Source organism: Apodemus sylvaticus, chromosome 6 (assembly GCF_947179515.1).
Source record: "Apodemus sylvaticus chromosome 6, mApoSyl1.1, whole genome shotgun sequence".
NCBI lineage: Eukaryota > Metazoa > Chordata > Mammalia > Rodentia > Muridae > Apodemus > Apodemus sylvaticus.
In genome coordinates, this window is record NC_067477.1 from 39,202,519 (window position 1) to 39,218,952 (window position 16,434).

General features: G+C 45.3%; 1 protein-coding gene across 8 annotated transcripts in view; it reads right to left on the reverse strand.

The window, feature by feature from the left end:
* Positions 1 to 16,434, reverse strand: part of Rgs6 (regulator of G protein signaling 6) — a 560,849-nt gene that overhangs the window by 24,722 nt on the left and 519,693 nt on the right. The window contains exon 16 of one of the 8 annotated variants that reach the window (XM_052185524.1): positions 5,682 to 5,769. The exons of the other annotated variants lie outside the window; for them this stretch is intronic. Within the exon in view, the coding sequence (XP_052041484.1) occupies positions 5,682 to 5,769 (88 nt within the window). The remainder of the gene's footprint in view (positions 1 to 5,681; positions 5,770 to 16,434) is intronic. 8 annotated transcript variants of the gene reach the window in all.

The window sequence follows — 16,434 nt, forward strand, 5'->3', positions numbered from 1 at the left end:
TAGTGGTGGCCAGAGGTTAGGGATGGTAGAAATGGGTGGTTATAAGAGGCAACAGGGAGGACCTCTGTGGGGATGGGTGGTTCCGTATCTTGACACATCTGCACAGGTGATGCAGGCGTGCGGAGTGGAGTGCACACACACATGAATACAAGTACAACTGGTAAACCCGGATAAAGTCGGAGGATGCTGCTATGCCATTACAATGAGTGCAATAGTCTGCTACAGATTTGCATGATGCTGCCATGAGGGAGTTGGATAAATGGTCCATCTCTCTATTCTTTAACAACTTTCTGGGCTCTACAAGTGTCTCTAAATAACAAGTCCAACTTTAAAAATAGCCTGAAGAGTCTGAGGAGATGGTTCAGAGGGTAAGAGTTCTTGCTGTGCAAACATGAGGACCTGAGTTTGAACTCCCAGGCCCCATGTAAAAAGCTGGGTATGACTGTGTGTGTGTGCCTATAAACCCAGTGCAATAGGGGACAGAGACAGGGGGGTTGGCTTGTTGGCTGCCAGCCTGGTTCAAAGAGTCTAAGATCAGTGAGACACTGTCTCAAGGAAAGAAAGGGAAGGATGATAGAACAGGTTGACATCTTCCTCTGACCTCTGTATATGCACACACCATACCATGCACATGGACACACACACACCCGGAAACATTTATGCACATTAGGGCCATCATCTTGGTCTGGAATATGACCCTTCATAACATGATCATGAGGTACTCGGACACATATGCTAGGCCTCAAGGCGGCATCTAGGAGAAGGAGACGAGGTGGCAATGTTGCTGCTTTTCCTCTGAGGCTCTTGAGAAGACCGAGGGGTCGAAATATGACCCCCGGCTTACAGCTAGATCCTATATATCTTCATGTTCTTCCCTCACTCTGTTCTTATCAAAAGCTTGTCTCATGAGGCAAGCTTGTCTGTCCCAAGACAAGCAGTGCTGGGAGGGAGAGTGGGTGGTCTCCGATGGTGGAGTGTTACTTGGCAGCTGGGTTGGTAAAGGAAGCATTATCCTTCATGTTGCCCGCTGACCCTCCAGGAAGCTGGGCAAAGGCCTCGGGGCCAGAGGGAATGGAGGCTGGCCAATGAAGAGGCGGCCCAGCTGAGAGACAGAGTGACTCTTGGAGACCTCTTCCTGGCGTCTCTTCCCAGAAACACCATGTGTTGAGAAGGTAGAACCTCAAATCAGTTGGGGGGACACCTTTTTTCTTAATTCTTATTTTACTTTTAAATGTATGGCTATTTTGCCTGCATATATGTAAGTGAACATTAAGTGCCTGCAGAAAGAGGTGTCAGATCCCCTGGGACTAGCAGTTGTCAGCAACCATGAGAGTGCTGAGAATCAAAACTAGGTTCTCTAGGAAAGCGTCCAGCCCTCTTAACTGCTGAGACTTTTCCAGCCATGGGCATGGGGGGTGGGGAACTGGCTTTCTTGCTTGCTTTCTTTCTTTCTTTCTTTCTTTCTTTCTTTCTTTCTTTCTTTCTTTCTTTCTTTCTTTCTTCTTTCTTTCTTTCTTTCTTTCTTTCTTTCTTTCTTTCTTTCTTTCTTTCTTTCTTTCTTTCTTCCTTCCTTCCTTCCTTCCTTCCTTTCTCTCTCTCTCTCTCTCTCTCTCTCTCTCTCTCTCTCTCTCTCTCTCTCGGTAGCCTGGCTAGAGAATCCTGGAACAATGGCTAGGCTGTGCCAAGCCTCCTCCCTACCCAGCATAAAAGGCACACAGCCAAGACACAGAATTAATCAAGGTGCCTATCAACTTATGTACAGATAAAGGAAATATGAGAAAAATATTTTATACACACACACATACCACAAACACCACAAACATACCTCCCCACATATCATACAAATCATACATATACATAAAGATACCACACATACACACAATACACACTCATACACACACCACACACATACATATCACATATATATACACACACATAATAATGCACACACATACATATCACATATATACACACACATTATAATGCACACTCATACACACACCACATACACACCCACATACACACATATACATACTACACACATATCACACATACATGCACATACATACACACACCTCTTCACACACATACATACACCATACACACCCCACATATACATACACATACACACATACACCACACTCACCACACATACAGACACACTATACACATACACCACATACACACCACAAATGCACACTACACACACTCATTACACACACACACACACACACACTCCTCTACATTTCCCCCACCTCACCCCCACAATGGATACTCTTCAGCCTTGAGCAGGAAAGCCATCATTTACCATGGTGTAGATGAACCTAGGAGTAGTGAAATAAGCCGGGCACAGAATAACGACTGCTGCCTGACTCTCCTTCCATGTGGACGCTAACATATCAGACTCACAGAAGCAGGGAGAGTGAACAGTGGCAGCCAGGGACTGATGGATACAGGGCAGGGAAGCTGAGGGATGCTGGTAGACACTTTATTTAGACAGGAGGAGCAAGTTCATGGTATCTACAGTTCACTGTGGCGGGCTACATACAGTACCTGGTAAGTTTGAAATTTTGATTTAAATAATTTTAATAAAAACCCAAGTATGTGGAATAATATGTACGTTAATTTACTTGTTTCAGGCATTTTTCAGTATGTATATGTATTAAAGCATCATGTTTATATCATGAGAATAAATGACTTTTTACTTGTCAATTATGAATAGTGAAAGCCAACACAGAAAATATTCTGGTTATGGGAGGAATCTCTGTGACCCATCCTCAGTTGGACCCCAAAGGACCCTGGGATCTCTCTTATTCTTCCTGAGATGCCCTGTATTTACCAAACATTGTATTGGTGAGGTGGCATCCAATAAAAAATGGACCCAGGGTGTGGGATGTGGGGAAACTAAGTAGTGGCTGCCTCAGAGACTGCTGTCTTCTCAAAGATTTAGCAACCTTACTGTGAAAGGTTTTTCTGAAGACCTCACAGAGATACCCAGTCCCCCCTAGTTTAAGTCCCTGGATGATGGTGCACAGTTTGTCTTCATCTTTTAGGCATGCATCCTGTCCATCACAGGGTCAAGACATTTAGTTGATTATACTGTGCTGTGGATGGTTTGGATGTCATTTAAGCATGTTCTCCAAAGGCTCAGAACCCCAGTGAGTGTCTGAAAAAGCAAGTTGTGACAGGAAGAAAAAGGTTGGGCTTCTGTCTCCCTCCCAGCCACTCTTGCTGTGGGTTCTCTCCTCACACACACACCCTGCCATGTTGACACACGGTAGAAAGTCCCTCACTGGAGGCCCCCAACAGATAGGGTTGCCTGATCTTAGAGTTTCAGGCTCCAAAACTGAACTAAATAAAATGTTCTACTCTGTGGAATACCCATTCTCAAGCAGTGTTACAGAAACAAAAACCACACAGTGCCTTGGTTCATGACTATGCTTGCTTGAGTTTAGTGGTCAAGTTTGCTGGTTCCGTGCTTGCTGTGGTGTTTGCCCTAAGAATCTGCTTACTTATTCCGCAGGGAAGGAGAGGAAGGCTCACACACTCCACAAAGGGGTGCCAACCTCTCAGCTCAAACATCCTCCTCAACCCCAGACCCAGGAGTGCCGTTGGTCTTTGTTTTCATCACTCTACCATTAAAATCATAAGGGCAGATATTAACTCTGAGTAATGGTGATTTATTGTGTTTTCTTCTTTTCTTCCTTCTTTTTTTTTTTTTTTTTTCTTATCAAGCACCATCCCAGTCAGGCGGCACCTGAGTCATCTGCAAAGGCCTGTCCCTTTAAAGCAATGCATCTCTGCTTCTTCTGGCTTCTCCTAGGAATCTAAATGCTGACTATGTAATGCTTCATGACCACCCCCCTCTTCCCTACAGAGGACAAGGAAGCCTCTCCTAGCCTGGCTCTTCTGCCCTCAGTAACAAACTTCAACCCTGTTCCGATTAATTCCAATTACCTTATTGCAGTCAGGAAAATCTTGGCTCATTAACAACAACAACAAAAAAATCTTGTCAACTGAAATAAGGTAGGAAAATGCAGGTGTTTAAATGCTTAATCCCGGCTTCAGTCACTAGCTATTTGTTGAGCGTCTAGTAGGTACCAGGCACTGAATCTGACATCATGAGGTTGTAGTCTGAATAAGACAAAGAGAACTTTGTTGCTGTATAGCTTAGAATCTATAGACAAGACAGACTTTTCACCAAGACGCACATAGCCATTTGAGCTAAGGGTTGCAACGGGTATCCAAGAACAGCTGCTATGCATGGGTGTGTCGGGGCTGAGCTGATCTTACTGGGTGGGGAAAGGTGTCCCATCTACCAGAAAATGCCTCTTCAAGGCAGGAGGAGGGTCAGCCCAAATGTTGCTGAAGGGAAAGAGCTGGCAGAGAGCCTGCAGAACAGCAGGGCATCCCAGGGCAAGCATCCTGCAGTGCTTCATTCTTCAAGGGCATGCATCAGTGTGCGTTCAGGAAAAAGCCTGAACACTGCTATTACCTTCCCTAAGTGGCCAACTACAAAGTCACATACACAGGTGAGGACAGTTTGAGGGAAAGTAGTTAGTGGTGGCCGAATGCTGGAGGAGGCTGTTCCCAGCTGCCCTGCCTCTAACTGTGGACTGGCATCATGAAGCCTCTAATCACCCTACATGGACACGGACACACACAGAGAGAGAGGAGAGAGAGAGAGAGAGAGAGAGAGAGAGAGAGAGAGAGAGAGAGAGAGAGAGAGAGAGAGAGAGAGAGAGAGAGAGAATACTGGTTGGTTTTGACGCAAGTTGGATTTATCACAGAGAAAGGAGCTTCAGTTGAGAAAATGCCTCCATGAGATCCAGCTGTAAGGCAATTTCTCAATTAGTGATCAAGTGGGGAGGGCCCCTTGTGGGTGGTGCCAGCCCTGTGCTGGTAGTCTTGAGGTTCTATAAGAGAGCAGGCTGAGCAAGCCAGGGGAAGCAAGCCAGTAATATCCCTCCATAGCCTCTGCATCAACTCCTGCTTCCTGACCTGCTTGAGTTCCAGTCCTGATTTCCTTTGGTGATCAGCAGCAATGTGGAAATGAAAGCTGAATAAACCCTTTCCTCCCCAACTTGCTTCTTGGTCATGATATTTGTCTAGGAATGACACCCTAAGACAAATTGGTACCAGAATAGTGGGGTATTCCTGTGACAACCTGACAATGTTTTGGGGTGGACTGTGGAAGGACTTTGGAACTGTGTGCTAGAAGATCCATTTTGTGTTAAAAGCTATGTAGGATATTGTGTAGGAGCTTGAAAGATAATGCTGAGAAAAGTGTAGAAGATGGAGGCCTGGCTTGTGAAATTTCAGAGGGAAGATTAAAGACTCTTATCGGGGCCATTGCTATTTTGATTGTGAGGATTCTGTGGTTTTGATTAGCTAACAAGATACCAGAACTACTAAAGCGAAAACTTTGCATTACTGGGACTATTGATGCTGGTTAGCTGGAACTAAGAAATTCGCGATGATTAAGAAGAGACCAGCATCATTGAGGTGAACTCTTCTGGAAAGTGTTTTCTGAAAGCACTGTGAGAGGCCACTGGAGGCCATTAGTGAAGGTGCAGCCTCAGTTGTAATTGATAGCCCAGGACTGAAGAGGTCATGCAAAGGAATCCAGGCTTGACACCATGAAGAGAGCCTATGAGAGGCTATTGGTGAAGCTTACTTACAGTGGAAGACAGCCATGGTTTGGAGATGCCAGTGCCATGAGATGACCACCAAGAACAGCAGCAGCAGTGGAGTACAGGCATCTGGAGCCTAGAAGACAAGCTGTGTGCTACAAAGGGCAGAGACAGAGAAGTGACCCAAGCCTTTGGAGAAGTCTAGAAGATCCTGAGTGGATACCAGACTTTGGATGGTTGGAGTTTGATTTTGCTTTTGATTGTGACTGTGTCCTGATACTTTTCCCTCTTGAAGTAAGAAGGTATTTTAGTGGAGACCACAGTTAAGAGACTTTAACTTTTTAAAAGACTTTGAATTTTAAAAGATATTAGATATTTCAAAGAAATTGAACTTATAATGTGTAAATACTGTGGGACTCTTAAAGTTATTTAGATCTTGGAGATGAATAAGAAAGTAAGGGTTGAGGCTTAATAAGTGATGTGCTTGTGTGTCAAGTTGACAAGGGGTCAATTGTACTGGCTGGTTTTGTGTGTCAATTTGACACAAGCTTCAATTGAGAAAATGCCTCCATGAGATTCAGGTATAAGGCATTTTCTCAATTAGTGATAAAGGGGGAGGGCCCCTTGTGGGTGGTGCCATCCCTGGGCTGGTAGTTTTGAGATTCTATAAGAAAGCAAGCTGAGCAAGCCAGGGGAAGCAAGCCAGTAAGTAATATCCCTCCATGGCCTCTGCGTCAGCTCCTGCTTCCTGACCTGCTTGAGTTCCAATCCTGACTTCCTTTAATGATGAACAGCAATGTGGAAATGTAAACTGAACAAACCCTTTCCTTCCCAACTTGCTTCTTGGTTATGACGTTTTGTACAGGAATAGAAACCATGAGAGAGAGAGAGAGAGAGAGAGAGAGAGAGAGAGAGAGAGAGAGAGAGAGAGAGAATGAATAGTGTTCCTAGCATTCAGGACTCACAAAAGCAGGCTCTTGACACTGTGCAGACCTCCCAGGCCCCCGATGGGGGACATAGCTCCAGGTTCTTTCTGGCTGGAACCTGACTTTCCCACAGGCTAGGGATTCGGTGACTCCCTTGTCCTGTCCCTCCTCCCCAAGACAAAGAAATGTTGCCTTTGATGTCAGGAAAATGTGTTCCTTCCAGCTTTGTCTAGGAAACACAAAGACAGTAAACAGGGGGTGGGTAAACCCAGAGCTGAGATTTTTCTGGGAATGAGAATTAAGATCAGACTCAGGGTCTCTGGCCATTTCCCAAATGCAATGAGTTTATCACTGCCAGAGACAGCAAGTGTACAAAGCTCTTGGCAGTGACCTCCGCTGATTTATGAGGGTTTCTGGTGTGTTTGCACCATTCTGCCGACAACTGGTCCTAAGGGAAATGTATATCTAGCATCCGCAAAGTGCAAGGGAGCACTGGAGAGCCCAGCCGAGTCCCTGGTGAAGAAACAGGGCTCAAGGAAAAAGCCTGTTCCGTTCTTCTTTTGCCTTCTCTTGTCTTCTCATCTTTCCCTGACTTCCCTTTCTTCTCTTCTGCTTATCAACTCCCCGTCCCTCCCCCATCTCCCTCTATATATTACGGAGATGAAGGCTAACCACAAGAAGGCTGAGCCACACCTGCCCCCAGGACACCTACTGCAGGGATGACAAAAATGGCTCTGTCTATTTTAAGAAAGCACTACTTTAGGACCTAAACCACACAGATGTCTTCTCCACACACTTTCTAGTGGTGGGGAAGGGCTCGAACCCCCTTAGTGGGTGACAGTGCTTAGAGATGTCCCTCTGCTGAAACACGTCTCCTCCTTTGTCCCTTCCTGGACCTGGCTACTCTGTCAGTTGGTCCTCTGCTTGCCTGGGATACTGAGACAGAAGCAGGATGGGAGATGAAGGGTCAGCAAGAGCCTGGGAAACGCAAGATCTGGGGTAAGCAAGCGATACATACTGTCTCCAGGCCACACCTGCTCCAAATCAATATTTTGCTGTGAGAACCCTCATTTGGAAACGTCCTTTGTTTTTAGACAAAACATTGGGACTCTGAGGAGAGGTGGGTGGGTGGGGAGGTATTCAGTGTCCAGGGCTTTGGGCTCAAAGCATGCCTGAGTAGCTGAACCTCTTAAGAGTATCGTCCTATCTTCTTCTGAGCCGTGGGCTCCTAAAACAGCACAGACCTCATCTTCGATCATAAGAGCATCCTGGAGTGGAAACCACTCGGTTGGAATGTGCACAGCGGCCAAGAGCCCTCCTTGTGATTTTTCAAGTGTCCTATTTTTCTTTCTGCAGGTGCATGTGCCCCATTGTGATCCTCCATTCCTAAGCTTCCTGATCTATAATAGCCATTCTTGGGGAGCTGTCAGGTCCCTGGAAGGAAAACGAGGGGTAGAATGTGATGTGTATAGGGGGCAGAGGAGAGGGAACTGGGCCCAGAGCCAAAGGCTTGGATTCAAGTCCCCACTTGGCCTGCTTCTAGCCCTGTCAATCACACTTCCTGTACAGAAGCAGAAGAGAAGCACTGCAAAATGATTATACGTGTCAAGGAATAATGATAACCTTGTGCTGTGATTGTGCGTGTAAGAGGCAGTGTGGATGAGACAGAAGGTAGGGGGAGGATTCCAGAGAAAAGAAGAGGCTTGGAGCAAAAAGGACTGGGGGGACAGAGTTTAGCTGCACTTAGTTGTGAAATCGAGGTTAAATAGCCCCATTTTATAGACAAAGCTATCAACACTATACAGGTTGGGATGTCTCATGCAGGGAAAGGGCCAGCATTTGGACTCAAGGCCACGCTCCTCCTACCTTCATGATTTTCAAGGCTTTTGTCTTTTCATTGGCTGGAAGTTGGGTTCAAAGGGACTCAGTGTCTTGGCTAAGACGTAGTGTGCTCATCTCTGTAGGTGTAGGGGTGAGGGAGGGGTGAGGAGTGGGGGAGGGGACAGTTCCTTAAGTCTTAAGTCTGAGTCAGCCTAATGCTAGGTAGAGTCACTTCTCACTATTCCCATCTGAGAGCTGTCCATCATCTCCACTCTTAGCAATGGTCATGGCAGAGACCCAGGTTCTGGCATGTAAGCGCGGGTCACAGACTACTCAACTCTGAGGTGAAAGTCTAGATCTTTGGAGACTCTTAACTGTCTTTAATCAGAGATCTTTAAGCTTTAGGTATGGCCAGATGAAGCCTAAGGAAAATTAAATCGTTTCAAGATGGGTTGAATAGGACAGAAGGTGCTATGGTGGGAAGGACAGGAAGTGCGTCACAGCTCCAAGTCTGCTCAGCAAGCAGAGAGGGGAGGGGCTATGTCAACAGAGAGCCAGCAGCAGAGACAGAATAGCTGTCCCTTGGCCTCTTGCAGTACTGGGAACTGAACCCTGGTCTTCCTACATACCTTCTACATACGCTGCATCTATAGCCCCAGGGATGCTGCTTAGAATGACTGTTTTAGGGTCATGTGGATCTGAAATGACAAGATCAGCTTGGATTTCTTGGGTGTCTAAAAGACCCTCGGGTCCCTTGTTTCCACATAGGAGATCATTCAAAAGTCATATATGAGTCTGAGAGAAAATGACCCACTGCCTTTACCCTGCATGGCATTGTGCAGATACAACTCAACTGCCCAAAGGCACAGGATTTTAATGCTGTTCTATGCCTGCTCTGAGATAAGAGTAACAAACATAGCTTCAAATATTCCCTTCCACCTCCCTGAATATTAACACAGAAGAAAACTGGTTTTCCTTCCCTCATAAGAGTTTGGTACTAGAAATCTATGCTAAGAATTAACAACAAAGACATTCTGGAGTTTAATTCTTTGCTTCCTTCTCTCCAGGAACTCTTGGTAATAAACAGGACCAGTTCGCACACAACTGATTTGTTCTTTGTGAATTCATCCCTCCCTCTGCTGTTTGTCTCCCTAAAATAACACCACCCACAGAATACAGTGAGTAACCTCTGAAGCAAGCTGTGGTGGGATTCCTCAGAAAACATAGTGACAATGTGGTACACAGTGGACCAGGAAGCAGGTCTACAATGCCACTTGGATATCACCACAACAAAGATAGACAGTCTCCTCCAGGCGAAGAGGATTCGTGGGGCAAACAGGAAACCTTACTCCCCAACACTCTGGCTTTTAAACAAATCAAAGGCAAGACAGCTTGCATTCCTCCATCACACTGATCTTAAACATCTACGTTTCCATAGTCACAGACACTTTGGCTAGAGGTTTCAGGTCTGCTCATAGCCGGTGTAGATCAGATGGCATGTTTAATCACCCAGCTCTCATTCTGGCCTTAAAGTCTTTGACCATTCCAGGAATGGATGAGAACTGCAGAGAGCTCTGGTTGCTTAGATTGAGGGCTCTTTCTAAGAAGGGATCTGCCTATGCAGCTGCAGATTTCTAGCACCTCAAACATCTGGAGCATAGTGAATATTCCAAGTTTTGCTGAATGTAAAATTAGAAACATAATTTAGATGGTCCTTATTGATTACTATGGCTGCTCCCCCAAAGCTCTTTGAAGTTTAAAGTTAAGAGACAAATTGTACCCTCCGCTTTACTGTGATAGGCAAAGCTAAGAGTATTATGATTCAAGAACATTGGTTGGTTTGTTTGTCTGCTTGCTATCCCTGGTCGGTCCAGAACTTGCTCTGTATGCCAGACTGGTCTCAGACTTTAAGTGATTTTTTTTCTTCTTCTTCTTTTCTTCTTCTTTTCTTCTTCTCTCCTCCTCCTCCTCCTCCTCCTCCTTCCTCCTCCTCCTCCTCCTCCTCCTCCTCCTCCTCCTCCTCCTCCTCCTTCTTCTTCTCTCTGATAATAGGCAGAAGCTACTATGCCTAGCGAGACAGCTTCTTTGAAATACTTGACCCACACACAGAGAAGTATCCTAGTGCTGTTAGGCACTTACAAAAGGAAAAAAAATCCTGTTCCCAGACACTCCAGTCACAGGGCAGGGATGAGTCTCAGCAGTGACATAGGTCAGGGCAGCAGTGCAGCTTGGGCAGGTAAGAAGGCAAGGTGGGAAATATATGCTACAAAGCCTATGGGGGAGGGTGCTCTGCTCAATTCAACTGTCAATCCACTTGATGGACAGATTTCCAAACCAACCCGATCTCAGTGACCTGTTTGTTGCAAGTGTAAAGAAGGATGCAGTTTGAGGCCAGCTCTGTCCTAAGGCTATGAGCCACTCAGACAGACCTCCTGTTTCCTGTATAATTTCATCACAGGGGTCACCCCACAGAGGTCAAGGTTTCCAAACTCAAGTGGAGGATGGATGGTCACAAAATCAATACATGGTGACTAGACAAATGGTCTAATGACCTAGAGACACTGTCCTTGGACCATCCTTGGCTACTCTGAGCTTTAGAAACAAAGCTACATAGCTATTGGGCTTGGTTTCTGGACCTCCGTTATCTCTCAGAGCCCACAGAGAAAGCTCACAAAAGAACAAAGGAAGCCTTAGCTTTGTATCTTCTGCTGCCTTACCTTCTTCAAAAGCTGCTAGCAATCCTCAAGATTCAGACCTCTGTCCAATGCCAGCCTTCTGATCGCAACATTCGATTTCCCCTTTCCAGTGCTTTCCTGGATGAGAGCTCTAGGGTAAGCATGCCCGAGTCCTGTAGCCGGACACCCAAGGGACCTCCACATTTTGGTTTCCTTGTTTTATTAAAACAGGGCACCACTGCATAGTCCAGGTTGGCTCACTACATATCTCAGGCTGGCTTCAGACTCGTGGTAGTCTTCTGTTCAGCCTTCCAAGTGCAGTGACTGTAGGCACGGACCTTTAAAACATGCAGCCTGCTTCTGCCCATTACATGATTTTCCTGCAAGAGAAGTCTTGTTGACAGAATTGTTTATGTGAGACGGTGTTTCACTGTGGAGGTCCCTTAGGGCCTGGAAACTCCATGTGTAGCCTAAGCTAGCCTTGAACTCACAGAGAACCCTGTCTCTACCTCCCCAATGCTGGAATTAGAGGAGTGTGCCAGTGTGCCTCCTGAGGATTAGCTTAGATTTATAAGGCCCCAAGGAATACAAAAGTCATTATTATTTGTGGGGTCACACATATAAATCTATAGCACTTTTGATATTTTCAAAGAATCTCCAGAGCTTTTAGCTCATCTGATTTTTCTAAAATCCTACTTAATAGGATATGGAAAGACATCATCTTCATTTTATAGATGAGGAGGCTAAGGTGTAAGAGCTAAGGACCTCGCCCAAGACCTCAGTGCATGTGAAGAACAGCGTATGTTCACTGATGCCCTTTAGTTGAGAGCAGAGAAATCCAGTCCTTAGAAACAATCTGTGGCCTATGTATAGCCTCACTTCCCAATCTACAAACAGGAACCACACAGAAAACAGCTGAGGGCTTTAGCACAGCCCACAGACGCTTATGAAGGTTTGATCTCGGCCCAAATTGTTAGAAATGCCAAATGGATCAGCAAATGCTGCACCATGCTGGTAGAGGGTCCTGTGAAGCCCTCTCAGAAGCAAGCACAGCAATTAGCCTTACTCTACTGAGTGAGGTCAAATGGAAAACAAAGCCAGAGCTGCCACACCCAAGCCCACCTCTCTTCGCTCAGTCGGATAGACAGCATTTGCTTTCTTTCACGTTTGTGGGTCACTATCTCAAGACCCACTGTGGAAGCCTGACAGAATTCCTGTCTCACAGCAGGGTGTTTCTAAGGGCAATAGGGGTCATTAGCCCCATTTAGCAGATAGGTAAACTGAGGGAGGAAAGAAATGTAAAGGCCTTAGATACATACATTTTGAAAAGTATAGAGTAGACACGGGATCAGGTCTGTGCCCTGACCTCTGGTGCTTAAGTTTCTCCAGATCCCAGGGAGACAGCTAAGCCTTCAGCACTAAAACTCTAAATCCAGGAAGAGACGGTTGCAAACCTTCTGGCCAGCATGTTGGAAGAGGTCATCCATAGACTGCGGGCCACGGGGTTGGGTATGGCCTTTAACCTCATTTCTGTTTCTTGAAGCTTCGAAGCTGTAACACACTTCTTGGTGCAGATGACTGGGTTGGTTAGGAAGGATGTGGCTACTGCAGTGCAGGCTTGGTCCCTGATGGGGCCCCTCCATGCTGACACAAAAATGTCCTCAGAGATTAGTCACAGTGTTGTTGGGACCAAACCAAAGTGGAGTCTTTCTAACTTAGCTTAGGAGCTGCAGAGTCACTGTGCCCAGTCCTCTGGCTTCTGCTTCATTAAAGCTTTCCAATGACGTTCATGCTATACTGCTTGGTTCAAATTGGCATAGCCCTGAGGCTCAAATCTAGCTCTTGGTCCAGCGATTATTTTTAATAATTAAAAATTATGTTTTTTTTGTGAAAAATTATGAGTTGAATTTCATTGTCAACCTACACACTTTTGGGGCCACAGCCACATCCATCTGGTCTTTCTTTTTTCTTTCCATTGGGACATCACCATTGTGACATAGACCATGTGTTCCACAAACCTAAAGTTTATATTATCTAGTCCTTCACATGAGAAGTTTAGCTAATTGCTCTCTCATTTAATGCAAAAGAGTCACCTTATCTTCCTAATCGCCCTGTTATGGACTAAGTTTGTATCCATCCCTCCAAAGCTCATGCCCTTGAAGGCCTGCCTCCCCACATCATGGTGTCGGATGGGGGTGGAGCCTTTAGGATACAATGCTGTTTAGATGAGGTCATAGGGGTGGAGCCCTATGATGGTGTTGGGGTTCTTATAAAATGAAGATACCAAAGAGCTTTTTCTACTTGAAGGTTGGGACACAGCAAGATGGTGGCTGTCCAGAAGCCAGGATGAGGTCAGTACCAGGAAACGAGTCTGTAGGCACTTACACCCCAAAGTGCCCAGCTTCAGGACCCAGAAGACCAAACACTCCCTCAGTCCCCCAGTCTGACGTTGTGTCACATCCTGCAGCCTGAGCAGATTTAACACATCAAGGAAGGAAGGTACTGGTGACTCCTAAGTGGTGACAGTAGTTCCGAGGGATAATCTGATTTACATTTTTTCAACTTCAAAGTTGTGCAAAAGCTACACGTATCTCATACAAACTTTATGTTGAGCTTTGATCATCTCCCAGCCTGGCCACATGACAAGTGATTTTTCCTAATTCTGGGTAGCAGAGGCACAAGCTAAAGCTACTACAGCTCAGCCAAAGGATCCCAAGAGGGGCAAACCAGATGTTCCCCAGCGTTCCACGGTATCCAGCCTGGACACTGTCGGAGAAGTGTATTAAATGCATCTTTTGACTTAATGCGATTTTCAACTTATGGTAAGTTGGTTGGGGTATAACCCATCATAAGCCAAGGAACATCTGTATACTGAAAGAGGGGGGTATCTCTGTGTGCTAATATATGCAAATATGTGAAACTCATCTAACGTACTTAGCATAAAAGAACAAAACACGTTAATGCCATTAGGAAAAGAAAATAGTAAATGTTTTCTTTTTCTTTCCGTGGGCCAGCTGCTGTGGTCATCTGCCTCTTTTCATTCTGTCACCTCTCACCCCAGGTGGAAGTTCTGTTCTATCTCTGCTCTACAGGAGAAGGAAGGAAGACATAAGGAATTTGGTTCATTTGGTTATTGTTTCTATTACTCTGATAAAACACTGTGGCCAAAATCACCTGAGGAGGAAGATGGTTCGTTTCATCTTACATCTCTCAGGGCACACGCCATCACTGAAGGAAGTTCAAGGCAAGGCCTTAGAGGCAGGAAAGGAAGCACACACTGTGGAGTTGTGCTGCGTACTGGCTTGCTTCCCGTGGCTTGCTAAGCCTGCTTCCTCATACACCCCAGGCTCGTGTGCCTGGGATTACCCCACCCACAACAGGCTGGGCCCTCACATGTCAATCATCAATCAATTTTTTTAAAAAAAGTTATATAGGTCTATCTAGTAGGGGTATTTTTCTCAATTTGAGGTTCCCTCTTCCTCAATAATTCTAGCTTGTGTCAAGTTGACATAAAACTAGCCAGAACATTAGGTGATATTCCAAAAATGAGGCTGCTAAGAAGACTGTGTTTTTGTATGTGGAAAGACACTTATATGTGAGTAACAGAGAAGAGGCTAAGAATGGGACCTGGCTTAGGAAGAGAGATTTATTTAAATTTATACAAGTTAGGTCTAGATACATCTTCCTGTCTAGTCTACCTCAAGGCTTACCTGGGACATAACGCATTTGGAAGTACCTGAAAGATCACACAGAACTGTACTCACGAAGGCCAGGTATTCAATATCTTACCAAGGTATCATGTACTTATTTTTCAAGTTCTCTCATCAAGTATTCCTTGAATAAGGAAGAACACAAGCATCTAGGAGGGCGGGACCGGTTAAGCAAACCGTGGTATCTCCATACCATGGACAACTGTGGACCATTAGTCACAGGCAATGATCCCACTGGCGGCCCTCAGACTATGCTGGAGACAGAGACTGAAGCAGATGAGTGATCACACTTCCTCTGGGGTTTCAAGGGTCAGATTCTGAGCATAAAGGGAGGAGAAATGGAGGTAAGAAAGGCTGAGGAGCTGGGCGGTGGTGATGCACGCCTTTAATCCCAGCACTTGGGAGGCAGAGGCAGGTAGATTTCGGGAGTTCGAGGCCAGCCTGGTCTTCAGAGTGAGTTCCAGGACAGCCAGAGCTATATAGAGAAACCCTGTCTCGAAAAAACCACAGAAAGAAAGAAAAGAAAGAAAGAAAAGAAAGAAAGAAAGAAAGAAAGAGAGAAAGAAAGAAAGAAAGAAAGAAGGGCTGAGAACTCCCTTGCAATTCTACATCTAAACTGCCAATATGAACTTGTTCTCTCTCTCTCTCTCTCTCTCTCTCTCTCTCTCTCTCTCTCTCTCTCTCTCTCTCTCTCTCCCCTCCCCTCCCCCCCTCTCTCCCTCCCCACAAACAAGATGGGGTGGGGGAGGTGGGATAGCCTCAAACTCTCAACTATCTCCCTGCTTCAGCCTCCCAATTGCTGGATTTACAAATGTGCCCAGCAAAATGTACCCTTATCTTATATTACAATTTATTTCCTAGCCTGTCCACTAAAAATACTGAGAAACAACAAACAAACAACTCAGGGACCATGAGCACTAAGCATTTGCTACTGAAAAGAATCAGGGGTCCTTAGTGACATGGCCTTTTCCAGATCCAGGACAGACTACAGAACCTTGGAGTTTCCTTGCTCCAAGGTTTGGATGTTTGGATGACATCAAAGATTAATGAGGTAACATCAGAAGGAATCAACTGGCTAGACGTGATAAACTCATGCATCAATAAAAAATCAGGAAAATAGATCATAAAACATACTAAATGTGTTTAGAACACATGAGTTTAAAAGACACTGAGAACAAAACAAAAACTCCCATCAGCCACCAAATGAGGGTGATACCAGGATACTCACTGTGCTAGAAACCAGCAACAAAGAAAGCATTAAGTTTTCTCTGCCTTTCTTACATGAACTGCAATAGTAGGTAATAGACTATCAGTTGAGAGGAATCCTTCCTGTTGGAAGCCTTGCAGCTCATCAACAAGGAATGAAGGCTAAAATGAGGACATTACAATTTTACTACCCCAATCAACTAATGGAGTTCAACAAGAAACACTGGAAATGGCTAAGATATCACACAGACACACACACACAGACAGATATACACACAGACACACACAGACACACATACACAGACAGACATACACAGACACACAGACAGACACACAGACACAGACACACACACACTCTCTCTCACACACACATACACACAAAGATATGTAGACATTATTGCATGCCCTGTGACAGGACAGCACAATATAAAGTGTACAAAAGTCAACACTAAAACCTAATTAA